Genomic DNA, 17,406 nt, shown 5'->3' on the forward strand with positions numbered 1-17,406 from the left:
ATGAGAGGAGTGAATTCTCCCACTAACTATATGGGATATCACTTTATTGAGAGCTGTGCGATTAAAGTAGCGCCACCTCTTCGCAGGTGTTATATTTCATATGGCTAAATACCTCAAAATGTCGCCAGTATTTGTGAAGATTAACCACCGCAGAAACATTTTTATACCCACCACCGAAGGATGGGGGTATATTCATTTTGTCATTCCGTTTGCAACACATCGAAATAACCATTTCCGAACCTATAAAGTATAAACATTTTTGATCAGCGTAAAAATCTAAGACGATCTAGACATGTCCGTCCGTCTGTCCGTCTGTCTGTTGAAATCACGCTACAGTCTTTTAAAATAGATATATTGAGCTGAAACTTTGCACAGATTCATTTTTTTTATCCATAAGCAGGTTAAGTTCGAAGATGAGCTATATCGGACTATATCTGGATATAGCCCCCATATAGACCGATCCGCCGATTTAGGGTCTTAGGCCCATAAAAGCCACATTCATTTTTCGATTTTGTTGAAATTTTGGGACAAGGAGTTGTATTAGGCCCTTCGACATCCTATGTCAATTTGGCTCAGATCGGTCCACATTTTGATATAGCTGCCATATAGACCGATCCTCTGATTTAGGGTCTTAGGCCCATAAAAGCCACATTTACTATACGATTTCGCTGAAATTCTGGGACAGTGAGTTGTTTAGGCCCTTCGACTTCCTTCGTTAATTTGGCTCAGATCGGTTCAGATGTGGATATAGCTGCCGTATAGACCGATCCTCCGATTTAGGGTCTTAGGCCCATAAAAGCCACATTCATTATCCGATTTCACTGAAATTTGAGATAGTGAGTTGTGTTCAGCCCTTCGACAGACTTCTGCAATATGGCACAGATCGGGCAAGATTTGGATATAGCTGCCATATAGACCGATTCTCTGATTGAGGGTCTTGGGCCCATAAAAGCCACATTCATTATCCGATTTCACTGAAATTTGGGACAGGGAGTTGTATAAGGCTCTTCAACATCCTACGTCAATTTGGGACAGTGAGTTGTGTTAGGCCCTTCACCATCCTTCGTCAATTTGGCCCAGATCGGTTCAGATTTGGATATAGCTGTCATATAGACCGATCCTCCGATTTAAGATTTTGGGCCCATAAAAGGCGCATTTATTGTCCAATGTCGCCGAAATTTGGGACGGTGAGTTAAGTAAAGCCCCTTGACATACTTCTGCAATATGGCACAGATCGGTCCAGATTTGGTTATAGCTGCCATATAGACCGATTTCTCGATTTAATGTTCTGAGCCTTTATTGTCCGATTTTGCCGAAATTTGGGACAAAGAGTTGAGTAACGCCCCTCCACATATAGACCGATATCTCAATTTAAGGTCTTGGCCCCATAAAAGGCGCATTTATTATCCGATGTCACTGAAATTTGACACAGTGACTTATGTTAGGCTCTTCGACACCCGTGTCGTATATAGTTCAGATGGGTTTATTTTTAGATATAGCTACTAAAAAGACCAATATTTTATTATACACAATTGAACAGTGACTCGTACTTATTAGTATTTGGTCCAAATCGGAACATATTTCGATATAACCGCTGTGGGACATATGGTATGCAATTTTCACAGGATCTTTAAGAAATGTGGTTTATATATATACCCGAGGTGGTGGATGCATTGGATAAGAACTTGTTTAGTGTCGTACTTGCATCACTAATGCGATTGCGCAATTAATGTGACATAAGTACAACCTACCAATGTACGACACTTGAACCCATCATACCTAAAGAGCGACCTCCTAAGCCAAAAGTCATATGTCTTCCAATGCGTCAATTCAAGCGGACTTGTCTACATAGACATGAGCTTTATCATAGCCCCACAAAAGAACTAGTCCAAAGGCGTTAAATCGCACGATCTAGAGGGCCAATTGACCGGTCCCGAACGTGAAATAAAATGTTCACAGAACTGCCACGCCTTCTGTGTGGCATATGGCACCATCTTTTTGAAACCACATGTCATGCATATCAAGCTCTTGAATTTTGGGTAAAAAAAGTTGGATATCATCTCACGGTAGCGCTGTCCATCTACAGTTATGTTACGATTCGCATCATCTTTGAAGAAGTACGGTCCAATGATGCCACCTGCCCATGAACCGTACCAAACTGTGACTTTTTCTGGATGCATTGACAGTCTTCTTAGTTACGTACCCATTTAGCTAAAAATTAGCTTCGTCCACAAATGGAAGGAGCGCGCTTGCATTTTGATAATGAAATTCAATAATTTGCAAGCGTGGTTCGTTTATAAGACGTTTCATGGTTAAATATAGACCATACTGAAGATATATGACAATGAAACAAAGCACGAAACGTGCGTGAGCTGTTTGCCAAAAAGATAATAGCTAACAAATCACCATTTATTATGTGATAGGTCCTTCAAACATATGTTTGAGGTAAAAAATCAATACTTTTTGTATGCTTCTATGTTAGATTTATGATGTAGTGAAAATAGTGCACTTTGGATTTCATTGTGTGGTAGTGTGGGGGATTGCGCTGCCACTGAACTACCCAAAGCAGCATGTAGTCCGAGCTGGTAATGTGGAGTCTCGAATGGAAGGCAGAATGAATCTGACATAAAAATATGGCTTCAAGTTTTTGGGGGTCATTCTTTTTCCTTAAACCACCTATCATGACAATGAGGGTTTTACAAGTAGAGTACGGACCATACTTTGAAATATGCTTAAGGCTCGGCATTTACATTTTTCTTTTTGTTTGTATACATATTGCGAGCCTACAGATCGTATGTCACTTATTGTAGCATGCTAAGTTCGGCCGAATCTTGGGAACCCACCACAATAGATTCCGCTAAAAATGTATACAAAATTCATTTTGTTGAAGGGCATAATTTTAGTCCACATACCAAACTTGTGTCAAACCAGCAAAACTTAAAGCTTCTAGGAACCGAACAAAGATAATCGAGGGACCGGGAGATATACCAGGTTGTAGACCGATTTAGACCGTACAAAACACAGTTATTGGAAGTCATAGCGGATCGCCACATGCAAAATTTCAGCCAAATCGGACAAAAATTGCGGCTTCCAGGGGCTCAAGAAGTCAAATCGGGACATCGGTTTATATGGGAGATATATCAGGTTATAGACCGATTCGGTCAGTACTTGACACAGTTGTGCAAAGTTTCAAGCGGCTAGCTCTACGCGTTCGACCGCTGTCGTGATTTCAACAGACGGACGGACATGGCTAGAACGACTCAAAACGTCGAGACGATCAAAAATATTTATGGGATCTTAGATGAATATTTCGAGGTGTTACAAACGGAAACCCCTTTCCTATGGTGGTGGGTATAAAAAGATAGACAGTAATAAACGAATCTGCTCAGTCAAAGTAACTAAATGTGTGGCTATACTATGCACTCATTAAACGAAATATTGTAGTTGGTGGACAGTTCAAAATGTAAGGGAAGTGATGCAGTATTTTGCATTATGTGATGGACTCATATTTTTATTAACTAAAAAAAATTTAATTTCTTTTCGTTTGTATGTCCATATATATAGACCCAACAACAACGTAACCGATGAAATGGCGGGATATGTGGGAAGTCGCATTCCCTCTAATAACTCCAAAACTGACATGCAACGTGGTGTCTCAAGTGGAAGGTATAGTGAATCGGACTTTGATATGTAGCGTCAAGTGTCAAGTGCCTGGAGGTCATCCCAGTCTCTAAGACCCCCTATCATGATAAGGTGCCAGTCAATTGCGAGGATTTCAGAAGTAGAGTATGAAGATAAACATTAAAATATGGATTAAAGTTTCATATGAGCTTAGTCCCAAAACGGCTTAACGGATATGGAACTTAATTACGACAATACGGGGTCTATATTCAAGATATTTGAGAGCAGAGTACGAGTTTGATATCCAAAGTTTGGGCCAAGTATATATATTCTTGTCCGTCCGTCTTTCTGTCGAAAGCACGCTAACTTCCGAAGGAGTAAAGCAAGCCACTTGAAATTTTGCAAAAATACTTCTTATTAATGTAGGTCAGTTGGTATTGTAAATGGGCCATATCGGTCCATGTTTTGATATAGCTGTCATATAAACCGATCTTGGGTCTTGACTTCTTGAGCCTCTAGAGTGCGCAATTCTTATCCGATTGGAATGAATTTTTGCACGACGTGTTTTGTTATGATATCCAACAACTGTGCAAGTAAGGTTCAAATCGGTCCATAACCTGATATAGCTGTCATATAAACCGGTCTGGGATCTTGACTTCTTGAGCCTGTAGAGGTCGCAATTATTATCTGATTTGCCTGAAATTTTGTACGACGGATTCTCTATATACCGATTCGTCGATTAAGGGTCTTAGGCCCATAAAAGCCACATTTATTATCCGGACAGTAAGTTGTGTTAGGCCCTTCGACATCCTTCTTCAATTTGGTCTAAATCAGTTCAGATTTGGATATAGCTGCCATATAGACCGATAACTCGATTTAAGATTTTGGACCCATAAAAGGCGCATTTATTGTCCGATTTCGCCGAGAGTTAGGACAGTGCATTGTGTAAGTCTCTTCTCCATAAAATTCACCAGTATTATCGAGAGTCATAAGAAAATCCTTCCAGCCAAATTTCGAGAGAATCGGTTAACAAATGACCATTTTATAGCTGTATTACTGCAAATCGGACCAACATATATATGGGAGCTATATGCAAATCTGAACTGATTTTTATGAAATTCAATAATACTATTAAGAGTCATAAGAATGAAAATTGCGACCTGTAGTTTGTACACAAATTAACATGGACAGAAGGACAGACAGACGGACGGACATACAATAGCTAAATCGAATCAGAAAGGTATTCTGAGCCGATCGGTATACATATCAATGGGTCTATCTCTCTTCCTTTTTTGGGTGTTGCAAACTAATTCACTAAGTTATAATACCCTGTACCACAGTAGTGGTGTAGTGTATAACAAGTAAGAGCGTGCTAAGTTCGGCCGGGCCGAACCTTATATACCCTCTACCATGGATCGCATTTGTCGAGTTCTTTGCGCGGTATCTATTTTTAGGCAAACAAAGAATAATGAATAATAACGGTTATACTGTTGGAGCTCTATCAATTTACATTCCGATTCGGACCATAAAGTCATTGTGTAATATTACAGTTCAATCGGATAAGAATTGCGCCTTGTAGGGGCTCAAGAAGCAAAATCGGAAGATCGGTTTATATGCCAGCTGTATCAAGCTATTGATTGACAAAATGTATTGCGCTCTCTAGAGGCTCAAGAAGTCAAAATCCCAGATCAGTTTATATGGCAGCCATATCAGGTTATGCACCGATTAGCGCAATACTTAACACAAATGTTGGAAGTCACAACAAAACTTCTCATGCAAAATTTCAGCCAAATCGGATGAGTATTGCGCCCTCTATGATCGGTTCATATGGCAGCTATACCAGGTTATGGACCGATTTGAACCAAACTTCGCGCAGTACATCCTTTATGGGGCCTTTGACGCATATTCCGAGGTGTTACAAGCAGAATGACGAAATTAGTATACCCCCATCCTATGGTGGAGGGTTTAAAAATACAAAAATACTCATTATAGTAGACTAGCAAACCGTTTCAAGTTTGTTATACTCAAGGAATAATTGCTTCAATGATACAATCGAAGATCAGGTTTCCATTTTGTTCAATTCATTTTAATATTCAGAGATACCCTGGGACAGGTGGTAACGGACTAGTTGCTAGTTCCCTATCTCCCCAAAAGAGATGCAAATTCTGACCATCATTTAAGTTCTTGTGCTCTTCAGCCCAAACCTAGGCACCCCATTCGATTTGATACCGGAGTTATTCCCCCTTTTATCATTAATATGCAGCAATTGCCAATTAACGGTTTTTTTTTCAAAAGCCTTAATTTCCGTGTTGATTATTTCTCTGTTATTTTTTCATTTCATATCATTTTAGTTTTTTTTTTTTTTTTGCTCTGATGCTGCTCATTATTCACAATGGCAGTTAGTGTTTGTTGTCCCAGTTCATTTTCACGTTTGTTTACCTTGACCAGAGAAATGTGTCATTTAATTGCAACCACTTTGTTTTTTGTGTGGGATTTTAGGCTGCATTTTTTTCTTACATTACTTTTGCCGGTTCCCAGGTTCCCAATTAATGCATAAAGGGGAGCGAGGGGAGCCTTGTTGTTGAGGGGTCTCCGAGGGGCAACGCTTTAATGCGAGTATTTGAAATATTAATTATGCGATGTTTATCGTTAATTTTAAATTTAATGCGCGTTTCAAGTGGACATTTGCTTTTGTTGTCGTTTTGTTTGGTTTGTCTGGCTGACTCAATTCTTTCCACTTTGATGTCCTAGCAACCAAAGTAGCAGCAGTGGAGTAGGAACCAAAAGGGAGGACATTAAGTGTTTGCTGTTACTCTGGTGGAATATTAATGTGGTCATTTGCTACAACTGGTGGTGGAAGTCGTCTCAGGCCCTAACAGTTGTGGGGGCTACGGAAGGGGGGGCGGACATTCTCAGGCAGCAGGTGTCGCGTCCCAAGGCCTGCCCTAAGGATTCGTATAAGTTTGTTCACGAAATGGAAATGAAACATTTTAAAGCATTTTGATTTTTTTTTTGTTAGATTTTTCAATTGTTTTCATTTATTTGTATTCTTCATCTGCTCATCATGTTCTTCTCTCTTCTCTCTTCTTTTTTTGGTTTTTGTTTTCTTCATTATTATTATTATTATGTGTTTTTAATTATTTTTGTTTTGTGTAACTTCTTGGCTTTTCCATAGTCTCATGTCTTGTTATTTGGTTTTTCATCGAAATTCTGTGGTCTATTCTCTATATATGGCTGCTGAGTTAGTTTGTCGACTTGACGGAAAAGTGGCGCTTTTCAGTTAGTTCGGCTAGGTATAATTTCATTGAAATCTTATTGTAGTAAAAAAAAAAAACAAATAAATAACTAATTAACCTTAAACATGACTTGGATTTGACTTTGCTTGTTTCGCTTGTATGTATGAGCGATTGAGTGAGTGAGTGAGTGAGAGTGTGTGCGTATTGTACGTTTGGCGGCCGGTAGTTGGCTGTTTAGTCGGTTGGCTGGTCATGGTGTCTGTGGTGTGCTATGGGCTATTTACAATGAATTATTGAGTGAATTTCCTCTTTCGATTTCATTTAGACAAGTTGAAGTTTTCACCGAAACCAAAATGAAACCAAGAATCCCAATTATTAGTGTGGAGGTCTTAATGTCCGTCCATACGTCCATTTATGAGTTGCTAACTCTAAATGTGGAAATCTGTATGTCTGTCCGTCCGTCCGTCCGTCTGTCGGTGGCGCTCACTGTATGCCCCACTCAGTCTTGTGAACATTTAATGTCGACATTCGAATGTCGAAGTTTATGTCCCCAATTGGGCATATGGAAGAAAGTCTGCCTTTAGCCATCCGTCTGTCTGTCTGAATGTTTGCATGTATGGGTTTTTGTGAAATAGTTGTTGTACATTAGTTTTTTGTTTTTAATTACGAATATCAGTTATCTTAGCAAAAAAAAAAAAAAATAAATATATTTACAGTTTATTATTTAAACTCTTGGGCTTTTGTTTTATTTATCATTTTTTCGTCTTCTGTCTTTTCTTCTCTTCTCTCGTCTCTCACACGTTTCTCTAAAAAAGAACGAACTAAGTTTATCAGTCTGTTTATCTGTTTTGTTTTGTTTTGTTTTTTTTTTTCGTTTGTTTGTTAGCATCCAATTAGAAAGTTCCATAAGAACATCTCATTTATGTAGAATGGAGTAACTTCCAAAAGGACTCTTACACATACATATATAGAACTAAACTAAGGATAAAACTAAGCTAAAGAAAAATAATAAATTCAGAAAAAAAAACAACTTAAATTCAAATAAAAATGAACAATTTCTATAAACAATAATAAGTACAAAAATATTCAATAAATAATTTCATAATTAAAAATAATTGTGGGAGGGATCTCTTGGACTGGGGGGGGGGGGAATTGAGAATTGGGGTTTCTTCATTTATTTTCTTTTTACAAAAAGTGCTGCGGTATTCTTCTATTCTTGAAATAGAGGGAGGTGCACTTCATAAATTCACTGGTTACATAGTCTGTCTCCTGGGAAAGCTTAAAAACTAGAACATCCTCGTCCACATCCTTGGCATCTGGTGGGCAATCACGTCAACAAACTGCCGTCTGTTGCTGATGGTGTTGCTTTTGCTGCTGTTGTTGTTGCTGCTGCCTCTGCCTTTGGAATTGCTGGTAGTTTTGATGTTACGCCCACAAACTGTTGCTCTCCTCACCCACCGATGCTGTGGTCGTATTGATTTCGTTCAGTGACAGATTTGACTCGTAGTGGTTGAGCTCGTCATCGTTGCGACAGCTGTCGTTGGTACTGTTGCTGCTGGAGCTCTGGCTGCTGCTGCTTTTGCCTGCTGCACCACCACTGCCGCCACAACGACAGCTTATATTGTCATCTCCAGCACTTGTGGAGCGGCGACAATTGCAGGGTGCCTTCTTGCAATTGTAGCTAGTCAGTGTGCCACCGATCAAGGGTGGGGGCGGTGGCGTGAAATTCGAGGAGAAACTGGCCTGCAGACCGGGCTTTCGTCTGCTGCTGGTGCCCTCCGTGCCGCTGCAATCACAGTTATTGGAAGTTTTCTGCAGGGTGGCCTGCTTGGAATAGTCCACACTATCATAGGTGGGGGCCGCAATGTCGCCCATAACACCCCCAGTGGCACCAGCTGCTCCCACTCCTCCTCCTCTGGGTAAGTGGCCATTGCCCATGGTGTAGTAGGAGGGCACCGCATACTCATGCTGTTGCTGGTGATGTATGTGGGCTGCTGCTGCTGCAACCGATAAGGGTGGCGGCTGGGGTCGCATGTGGTTGTGATGGCGCTGAAATTCCAGAGTTTTGGCATGTTGCAGCTCCTTGGTTTCCTTGTTCGCCTTGTAGCCCATCTCGTTGAGTGTGTTGAATTTACAATTAGCCGCTGCCGTGGGTATGGGCGCGTATCCCCGGACACAGTCATTAATGGTGGCATAGTTGCTGCAATCGCTGTACGGTTTGTCGGCCACCACCACACCACTGGCCCGTCCATTGGCAGTTGCTTGGTATTCATGGGCTGCTGCATAGATGTTTACCGACGAGCGATTACTCAGGCAGTTGGTTGTGCGTTTGCTGCGGACATGAGGCAGGGCCAGGCGTAGTTTCTGCCAGAATTTTTTGTCGTCCCACTCTATGCAGGTACTGGTGCGTAGGTAGTGACGCATATCGATATCGATGTCTCGTTGGGGCAAGTCGCCATACAGAATGAACACAATGCGCTTTCTGCGTTTGACGATTTCGTGCAGGGCACTCTTGTATTCGAAACGAGACCACTCATTGTACAGAAAGTTCTTGGACAGCACCAGCACGAATTGCTTGGCGCTTTCGGCAGCCTCTATGACGGCATCTGTGACATAGGCATTAATATTGATGTCACGGTAGTGCAGACATGCCCGATAGCCCATGTCGTTTTCCAGGTTGTGGGCCAAAATTTGATTAACGAAATGCTCATCCTGCAGGCTGTAGGCGAAGTAGACATCATTCAGGCGCTCCTTGTCCAGTTCCTCCACAAAGCCGGTGTTCTTGTAGCACATGTTCAGCAGGCAGTTGGAGTGGGCCCACATTTTCAGCTCCTGGCGATAGCAGAAGAGACCCATGATCAAACCGAAAAAGCCCACAAATGCACAGGTGGCCATCAGCAGGAGGGGCAGCAGACTTTCGATTTCACTGGCCTGCACATAGGTGGCAACATCCTCACGCAGCGTGCACTTGGTTCCATTCTTCTCGCGCAACACACTGGTGGCATTGTTGTAGACACACGAGACGCGCGATGCATCGATAATTTTGCCCGAGTTTTGGGCCAGGTAAGTGCGGAAGTGCATGAGGTAGCTGCACTCGCACGACCATTGATTGTCGGCCAAGCCAATTTCGGCCAAGTAGGGGTTCAGTGCCAACTGCCATACCTCAAAGTGCATCAGGCGATTGCCATCCAAGCGCAGCACCTCCAACTTCCTCATAGCATGGAAGCTGCCGTTGCCAATGGTGGCTATGCGATTGTTTTGCAGATATAGCTCACGTAGATTTTCCAGGTTGGCGAACTCATTGCCCTCCAGTGCGGTGATGTGATTGTCCTCCAGATGCAAGACCACCAGCCTCTTGAGGCCGCTGAAGGTGGTGTTGTAGATGATTTGGATGTTGGAGTTGTTCACATAAAGCACTGCCAGGTTCTTGCGTCCCAGGAAGGAATGACTGGCCAGCTCCACAAAATTGTTACCATCGATGTAGAGTTCCGTGGTGTCCATGGGAACTTTGCGAGGCATGGCCGAGTAGCCGGCTCCGGAGCATTCCACAATGTTGGTCGACCACGTCTGGTCATGGAAACACGTGCAGTTGGTGGGGCAAGTCATCTCACAGTCACAGGCATCGAACTCGCAACAGTGGCACACGGCAAAGCAGTGGGTCTTGTAGGTGCACAAAAAGTGTTTGGGCTCTGCCTCAATGAGGGGAATGTAGGCACGCTCGCGATTGTTCAGCAGCTTGCAGTAGATGGTCTCCAAGTCCATTATGCGCGGATATTGTCTCGACTTGATGTGGTTGATTTTCTGCAGCCAGTCAATGTTGCAGTCGCAAGTGAAGGGATTGCCGCCAATGTAAAACTCGGGCAGCGAACGATGTTCGTGCACAGGCAAAATGCGCAGAGATTTGACATCCAAGGTGCTAATCTGGTTGGCATAGAGATCCACACGTGTCAGGTTGGTTTTGTGCATGAACGTATCGGGATCCACGGTGTTTATGAGGTTGTCATTGATGAACAACAATTCGATGGAGTTGGGTATGGAAGAGGGGGAGATGCGTTGGATTTGATTGAAACTGGCGTCGATGGTTTGCAGGCGAATTTGCGAGTCCAGGCCAAAGCGATTGGAGAGTTCCACCAGACGGTTCTTGTGCAGGTCCAGCCATTGCAGAGTGCTGGGCACATGGGCATAGTCAAAGTGTTCCAGGCGATTGTCGGAGATGTTGAGCCACAGCAGCGAAGGCATGTTGCTGAACAAGCCATTGATGTCACTGAGATCGTTGCCATCCAGGCGTATGGCCTGTATGCTGGAGGTCATTTCGAAGGCTCCAGGCTCAACTACGGCAATGCGATTGCGAGCCAAATTCAGTATCTGCAGGCTGGGCAGCTCCTTGAAGGCATGCATGGTGATGTTCTCCAAGTAGTTGCCAATCAGACGCAAGCCGTAGAGATTGCTCAACCCCTTAAAGGCATTGTCCTCCAGCACGGTTATCATATTCTCACCCAAGTCAACTGTGCGTAGCAGGCGCATGTTGCGCAAAGCCAAAGGAACTGTTTTCAATTGATTGCCGTTCAAATTCAAATCCTGCAAGGAACTGCAATTACGGAAAGCCTCCGGATGAACGCCGATAAGATGATTGTTGTCTAGCGATAGCAGGGACAACACATACAACCCATTCAGGGCATAGGCATCCAAGTACTTGAGTTTGTTGTGCGAGAGCAGCAGCGTATGCAGATTGTTCATGGGAGCAAATGTCTCGGCGGCAATGTTTTCCAGCTGGTTGTGGCGCAGATTAAGGATCTGCAGGGTGTAGAGATCTGTGAAGATTTCGGCATCCAATTTGGTAAGTTTGTTGTGCGAGAGGTTCAGCAACACCAAACGAATGAGGCCGACAAAAGTGCTGCGATCAATCCAAGTTGAGGTAATTTGGTTGTAGGACAAGTCCAAGGCTTGCAGCTGTTCCAGATTCGAGAAGAGTTTGGGCGATAAAACACTGATGGAGTTGTTTTGCAGGTAAACTTCCTGGATGGACGCCGCCTGTTCGGCGAAGAGCTCCGAGGGCAGGGCCACAATTTTGTTGGAGCTCAGATTGAGTATTTGCAAGTTCTTCAAACCACTCAGGGCCTTGTCGGCAATCATGGAGATCTCATTGTTGTTGACCTGCAGCGCTCGCAGGCGTCTCAGGATGGCAAAGCCATTGGCTGGCAGCAGCACGAAATGATTGAATGACACATCGAGTATTTCAATTTCGAAATTGCAGGCTGTGTTAAGGCGTTTTAGGGCCTCCGGCGAGGCTGTGGGCTCTGAGGAAGAATGCTCTTTGCTGCGATCGCGAAAGCCCAGCTCATTGACGTCTTGCAAACGGTTCTCACTCATGTTCAGCGACACCAGGCCATTTAGGGAGCAAAATATATTTTCGGGCAGGGACCAAATGTTATTGGAGGAGAGATCCAGGCGCTCCAGATTCTTCACCACCGCAAAGGCATCGGGTTCTATGTCAAAGCTCAGGCTGGGCCACAGCGTGTTGTGGGTACGCACAGTCAGGTTGCGCAATTGGCTGAGGCCGTCCAAGACATTGCGATTGAACTTGGACAGTTTGCAGTATTTGATGGAGAGCTCCTGCAGCCTTTGCAAATGAGCAAAGGATTGCGGTTCCAGGGAGCTCTTGGCCATGATCTCATCATTGCAGAGCACATGCAGGCCCACCGTGTGCTCTGAGGGTATGACACTAAAGTTGGTGGTGTCGAATTCACTGTTGACGGTGCGTAAATTGCAAGTCAACATTATTTCGCTGTGTTCCGGCCCAGCGGCCGGCAAGAAATGGCAGTCATCAGGCGTATCGTAGCGCATATCTTGGCCATCCAGGCGTGAGCCATGCACGCCCGTGGCAGGCGAATGCAACTGGGTGTTGGAGACACCAGCTTCGCCCATAATGGCATTTGAATGCTGTTGCAGCTGTTGTTGTTGGGCTGAATGTGTTGACAATTGTTGTTGTTGTTGCTGCTGCTGCTGCTGCTGTTGTTGCGTATTCACTGCACACATCAAAAGGCTGATAAGAGCCAGAATTGCTTTGAGTTTCATTGTAGAAGCCATTGTGTATCCTTTGGAAAGTTGTTTGGTTTATATGAGTTTGTGTGTGTGTGTGTGTGTGTGGCGTAACAAAATAATAACAAAGAAAAGAAACCAAAGAGTTGCTAAAACCAAAAACCAATAACCAAAACGAAAAACCGGAAAAGTGTTTTGAGGTCGTTTAATCCTTTCTATGCATTTTGATGGAAGGTTTTTGTGTTTGGGTTTCGCTTGTTGCCAGAAAGCTTGCAATTGGGCACTCTAGTCGTAGTCGTAGTCGTAGTCGTAGTATCTCAGTTCGATGCAATTATCTATCTGCTGGTCTAGGCGATTTCGTTTAAGGCGATTTTGCACATCACGTTGCCACCGCACGTTGGGCGAATATGGCACATTTGGTTTTGTTTTTTTATTTTAATTTTTTCTTTTCTTGTTGTTTGCTTGATTTCCTGATTGGTTTTTAGTTTTCTTTGGTTCACAAATACACATACACGTACACGCACACCGTATACAACATGCACTCACTCCTTTGGAGGCAGATGTGGAGCAAACTTCTACTTCTTGTTGTGCAGATGCTGCCACTACCGATTTGCTTTAGTTTCGTTAGGATATTTCCCTCCTTTCGGTTTTTTTTTTTTCTTCTGGGGAGATATTCGTTTTTCGTTTATTGTTGCGTTTGTTGTTATTTTAATTTTCACACTCACACTCGATTTGTTGTTTGTTGTTGATTCTCGTTTTCATCGTCGTCGTCAAAGTTGCTAAACACATTTGCGACTTCGTCTCCTTGTTTGGTGTTGGAGAAGGATTTCGTAATGGGTTTCTGCCGTTTCACGATTTTCGGTCTAATTAGGAACATTTAACATTATTGAATTTGATTACAATTACTGTGGAATGGGGGGCGGGGGCCGCTTTGCCGCTCAGATGTCGCGTTTCGTTTTTTATTCTTTTTTCGATTCACAAAAAATTCTGTTGGCTCTTCTTCACAACACTTCGTTCGATTATTTTATTTTGGTCACTCACAAGACGCACCCGTTTCTCTGGTTTTATGTATTTTGGGGGAAATGAAATTTGTATGTGTGTGTGTGTGGTTATTTTTTGTTTCTTAAAATTGGTTGGTATTCTCTGTATGAAAATTGCCCAGAACAACGAAGTGAGGAGTTGCTCGTTCAAGTTCTAACTAAAGACTGACTTGCAATGGTCTTGCAGCAACCCTTATATAGATGTGATAGTTTCACTTTGCCAGAGAGCCAGAGCATGAATAAGGTGGCTGCATACTTACAATGTGGCCATCGAGAGAGAGAGAGAGAGAGAGAGAGTGAGAGAGAGGGTGTGTGAATAGAGCACATTAAACTGCCTTGGTTATGCTAAGGATGTGAACGGGCGTAGAAAATCATAACAGAGCCTAACAAATTGCTTAGTGAGAGAAAATGACGTCGAGAGAGAGGGAGAGAAAAAGCGAGCCTTTCGGCTGCACAAGAGTGATGCTGCAGAATTTCTTTCCTTGTTTTGTGTAGAGTTTTCTTATTTTCAATTATTAACGCCGCTCTCTGATTTGTTGTTTTAAGGTTTCTCATAGGGCTTAGTAGTAGGGAGCGACAGACGGTCGTCCAGAAGAGGGTATAGCATCCTTGTCCAACAGCTGTCGCAACAGATTTTCCTTAGGAGAAAATGTTCACCACAGCAGGATGCCCAAATACAAGACTCATTCAAAAATAACATTATGTTAAGATTTCCTTTGGCCGATAAGTAACAAGAGATGAGTTGCAAAATGTGCACATACCCACACACACACACATACACACATTCGCGAGCATAACATATTTTCTCTTTAGGTGAGTGTGTGTTTGAGAGTCTTTGTTTTTTTTTTTTTTTTCTTTGAATACAAAAGTCAACTAGTGTGGACATTCTTGTACGACGAGCAGTAATCTATCAAACAAACAGCCAAGCCATGATATTTTTTGAATATAAAAGAATTAGAGTTAAGTTGATGGGACGCCGACTGCAGAATGAACGACGTATGGTGGTGGTGTCCTTTTTTAAATCCGCTTTGAATTTTAAGCTGATTACCAACATACGTCACAGTGCGTTCGACAACCATTTCCCTTTGGCATCTTGGTCTACATCCATGACAACTACTTTTGTCGGTGCGTATGTGTCTGTGTGTTTAATTCCCAAATCCTTATAAGGGATTTAGCATAGCTATTAACTTCCGTTTGCTCCATTGTTGGCTAGGAATTTCTGTTGTGTTTGAATGCAATGTCCTTGATTCCCTTGTTGACAATCTTAGGCTGGCTGTTTCTCTTCTTGTTCTCCATGTGTTGTTGCTGTGTCTTATTGTCCAACAAAAATCAATAGTTATGGCCAGAATTTTATAAACCAAAAATAAGATTATATTCTTAAAGCATCTATTCGTCTTTGTAGCCTCAAGTCAGTATTAATGTGATTATTTTTACCTTACAGAGTGCGTGTGTCCTGAGATTGGTCAACATGGTCTCTCCTGTGCCATTCATCATCATATGCATTCGTACAAGGTGGTTGTTCCCAGCATACAAACAAGCCGGAAGTGAACAAGAGGAGTAAGAAATTTCTTAAAAATCAATTGCAAGGGCAATTTTAAACAATAATAATGCAAGATGTCCTCTCGGGTGGGAAGAAAGTTAGGGAGGAAGGACATTTTGAGAGCCTATGTTTGTGCAATAATTTCCTGTGGGAATTCTATTTTGACATTTCAATTATGATCTCAAGTTTTCGCCCGAACAGGCTAGGCCACCATTGGGCATTGGGACAAATATGCCCTCACTTAATTTGTGTGTGGCCACATTGGTTTTTAGTCCTTGCCTGCATGGCTGGTCATAACAACAATCCAAACATTCATGCCACATCCGCTTAGATACACACACACACACACAGATACACTCATACAAAAACATATGCTTTCTGTCGTTTGGCTATTTTCCCATCGAAAACAACGAAAGCATTGTCCTTGAATGCACCAAGATGTCCTTTAACGCAAAACCTGAAAGCCAAGCAAATGACATATAAACGACAATTTATTACACGCAAAATGACCTTGGCTTAATGGTTGAGTTCTGGGTGGTATTCTAACTGTGACTTTGCCACAAAACTGAGGACTAAGGTTATGCAGGTCTTGCCAATTTCTCAATTACCACAATTGCGGATTGCAAGCCAGCCCTTGCATGTAAAACAACGAATTTTAATTTTCAATCTAGGTAGCCTTGAATTTTTTTTAGTTTTTTTGGCTTGGTTATTCACTAATGTCCATACCAAAGTTTGGAATGCTTTAGACAAAGATGCTGGGAAAACCTGTCACAAGGACATTGAAATGGGTGCCGGGTAGTCGCTTTCTCTTTCCAAGTGAGTTTTGGAAATGGTAGTTAACTAACCCCCTTTGTTCCCTCAAACGATGGTTAAGGCCTATACCGTGGTAGTTAATGAACATTTCATGTCAGTTGCTAATTACCATCAGCGAGCATCTTATCTTTAATCAGTAAAAAGATATTTTAATTCCACCGCCGCCCTCTGACTTACAGCACTAAGGACCAAACATATATTCCCCGGAAAACAAAATCAAAAAAAAAAGAAAATTCAAATAAGAGATTTCCATCACTTTGAATGACTGACTATCATCTGCCTTAAAGGCTAACTGTCTGACTGACTCACTGGCTTACTAACTTTCCATGTGTGCCTTGGTTTATCTGGCTTTTCTGTTGTTATCGTCGAAGTCGTCGCAGCCACGACTGTTATTGTATCGCATGGCCAAGTAATTCTCTTAATATGCCACAAAACGTTATAGACAATAGCCGGGTAATTAACAAAGCTTGCCTTCGGCTCCCTCCAAATGGGGGAGAGTGTCGCAGTAGTGGTCGTCGCCACCATCGGCTTCGGCATTGGCATCGCTATCATCATTGTGGTCTTCTACGTCTTTGGCAAATAATACAATTAGTGGGTAATGTTCTAGTGCGCTGTGTATTTGTATACATCTCTAATTTTTTTCTAAGGCTTCTACTATGTCTATGTCCTTATCTTCTTCCCTCTACCCGTCTAAGCATCGCCTAATGGATGTATGAATGGACAGACCTTTGACCGCTTTTGTATGGACATTACGTATGCGTGCGTATAGCTTTCTTGTCGGGGGGGAGTTGGTGGCGGGGAAAACCCCTCCCGCCATTCAGTAGTATCATCGACATCAGCAGCAAACTCTTATTAAATGATGCAAAAAAGACAATAAAACCTTATTTAGTGGTTTGCTAATTTAGTCCATTTCAATCTGCTATGCTCTGCCCTGTCTCCCTTGGCTTGCCGCACACATACACACGCGCGCGCAGCAAATGCTAAGGCTTAATACTCATCCTGTCAGTCAGTCAGTCAGTCAGTCAGATAGGGACTTTACTTAAGCAACAACCTAAAGAAATAAAAACAAACAAAAAATGTGTCAATTACTCTGAAGGAAATGCCCCGGGGCGTTGGA

General features: G+C 42.6%; 1 protein-coding gene across 1 annotated transcript; it reads right to left on the bottom strand.

Moving 5' to 3' along the window:
• Window positions 1-6,715: 6,715 nt before the first annotated feature.
• On the bottom strand, window positions 6,716-14,082 carry LOC106083549 (toll-like receptor 6). The gene has a single exon (XM_013246637.2). It carries the CDS (start codon window positions 12,942-12,944, stop codon window positions 8,283-8,285), a length of 4,662 nt encoding a protein of 1,553 aa, XP_013102091.2. The 5' UTR covers window positions 12,945-14,082; the 3' UTR covers window positions 6,716-8,282.
• Window positions 14,083-17,406: the final 3,324 nt, after the last annotated feature.

This window comes from Stomoxys calcitrans, chromosome 1 (genome assembly GCF_963082655.1).
Source record: "Stomoxys calcitrans chromosome 1, idStoCalc2.1, whole genome shotgun sequence".
In the NCBI taxonomy this organism is placed as follows: Eukaryota; Metazoa; Arthropoda; class Insecta; order Diptera; family Muscidae; genus Stomoxys; species Stomoxys calcitrans.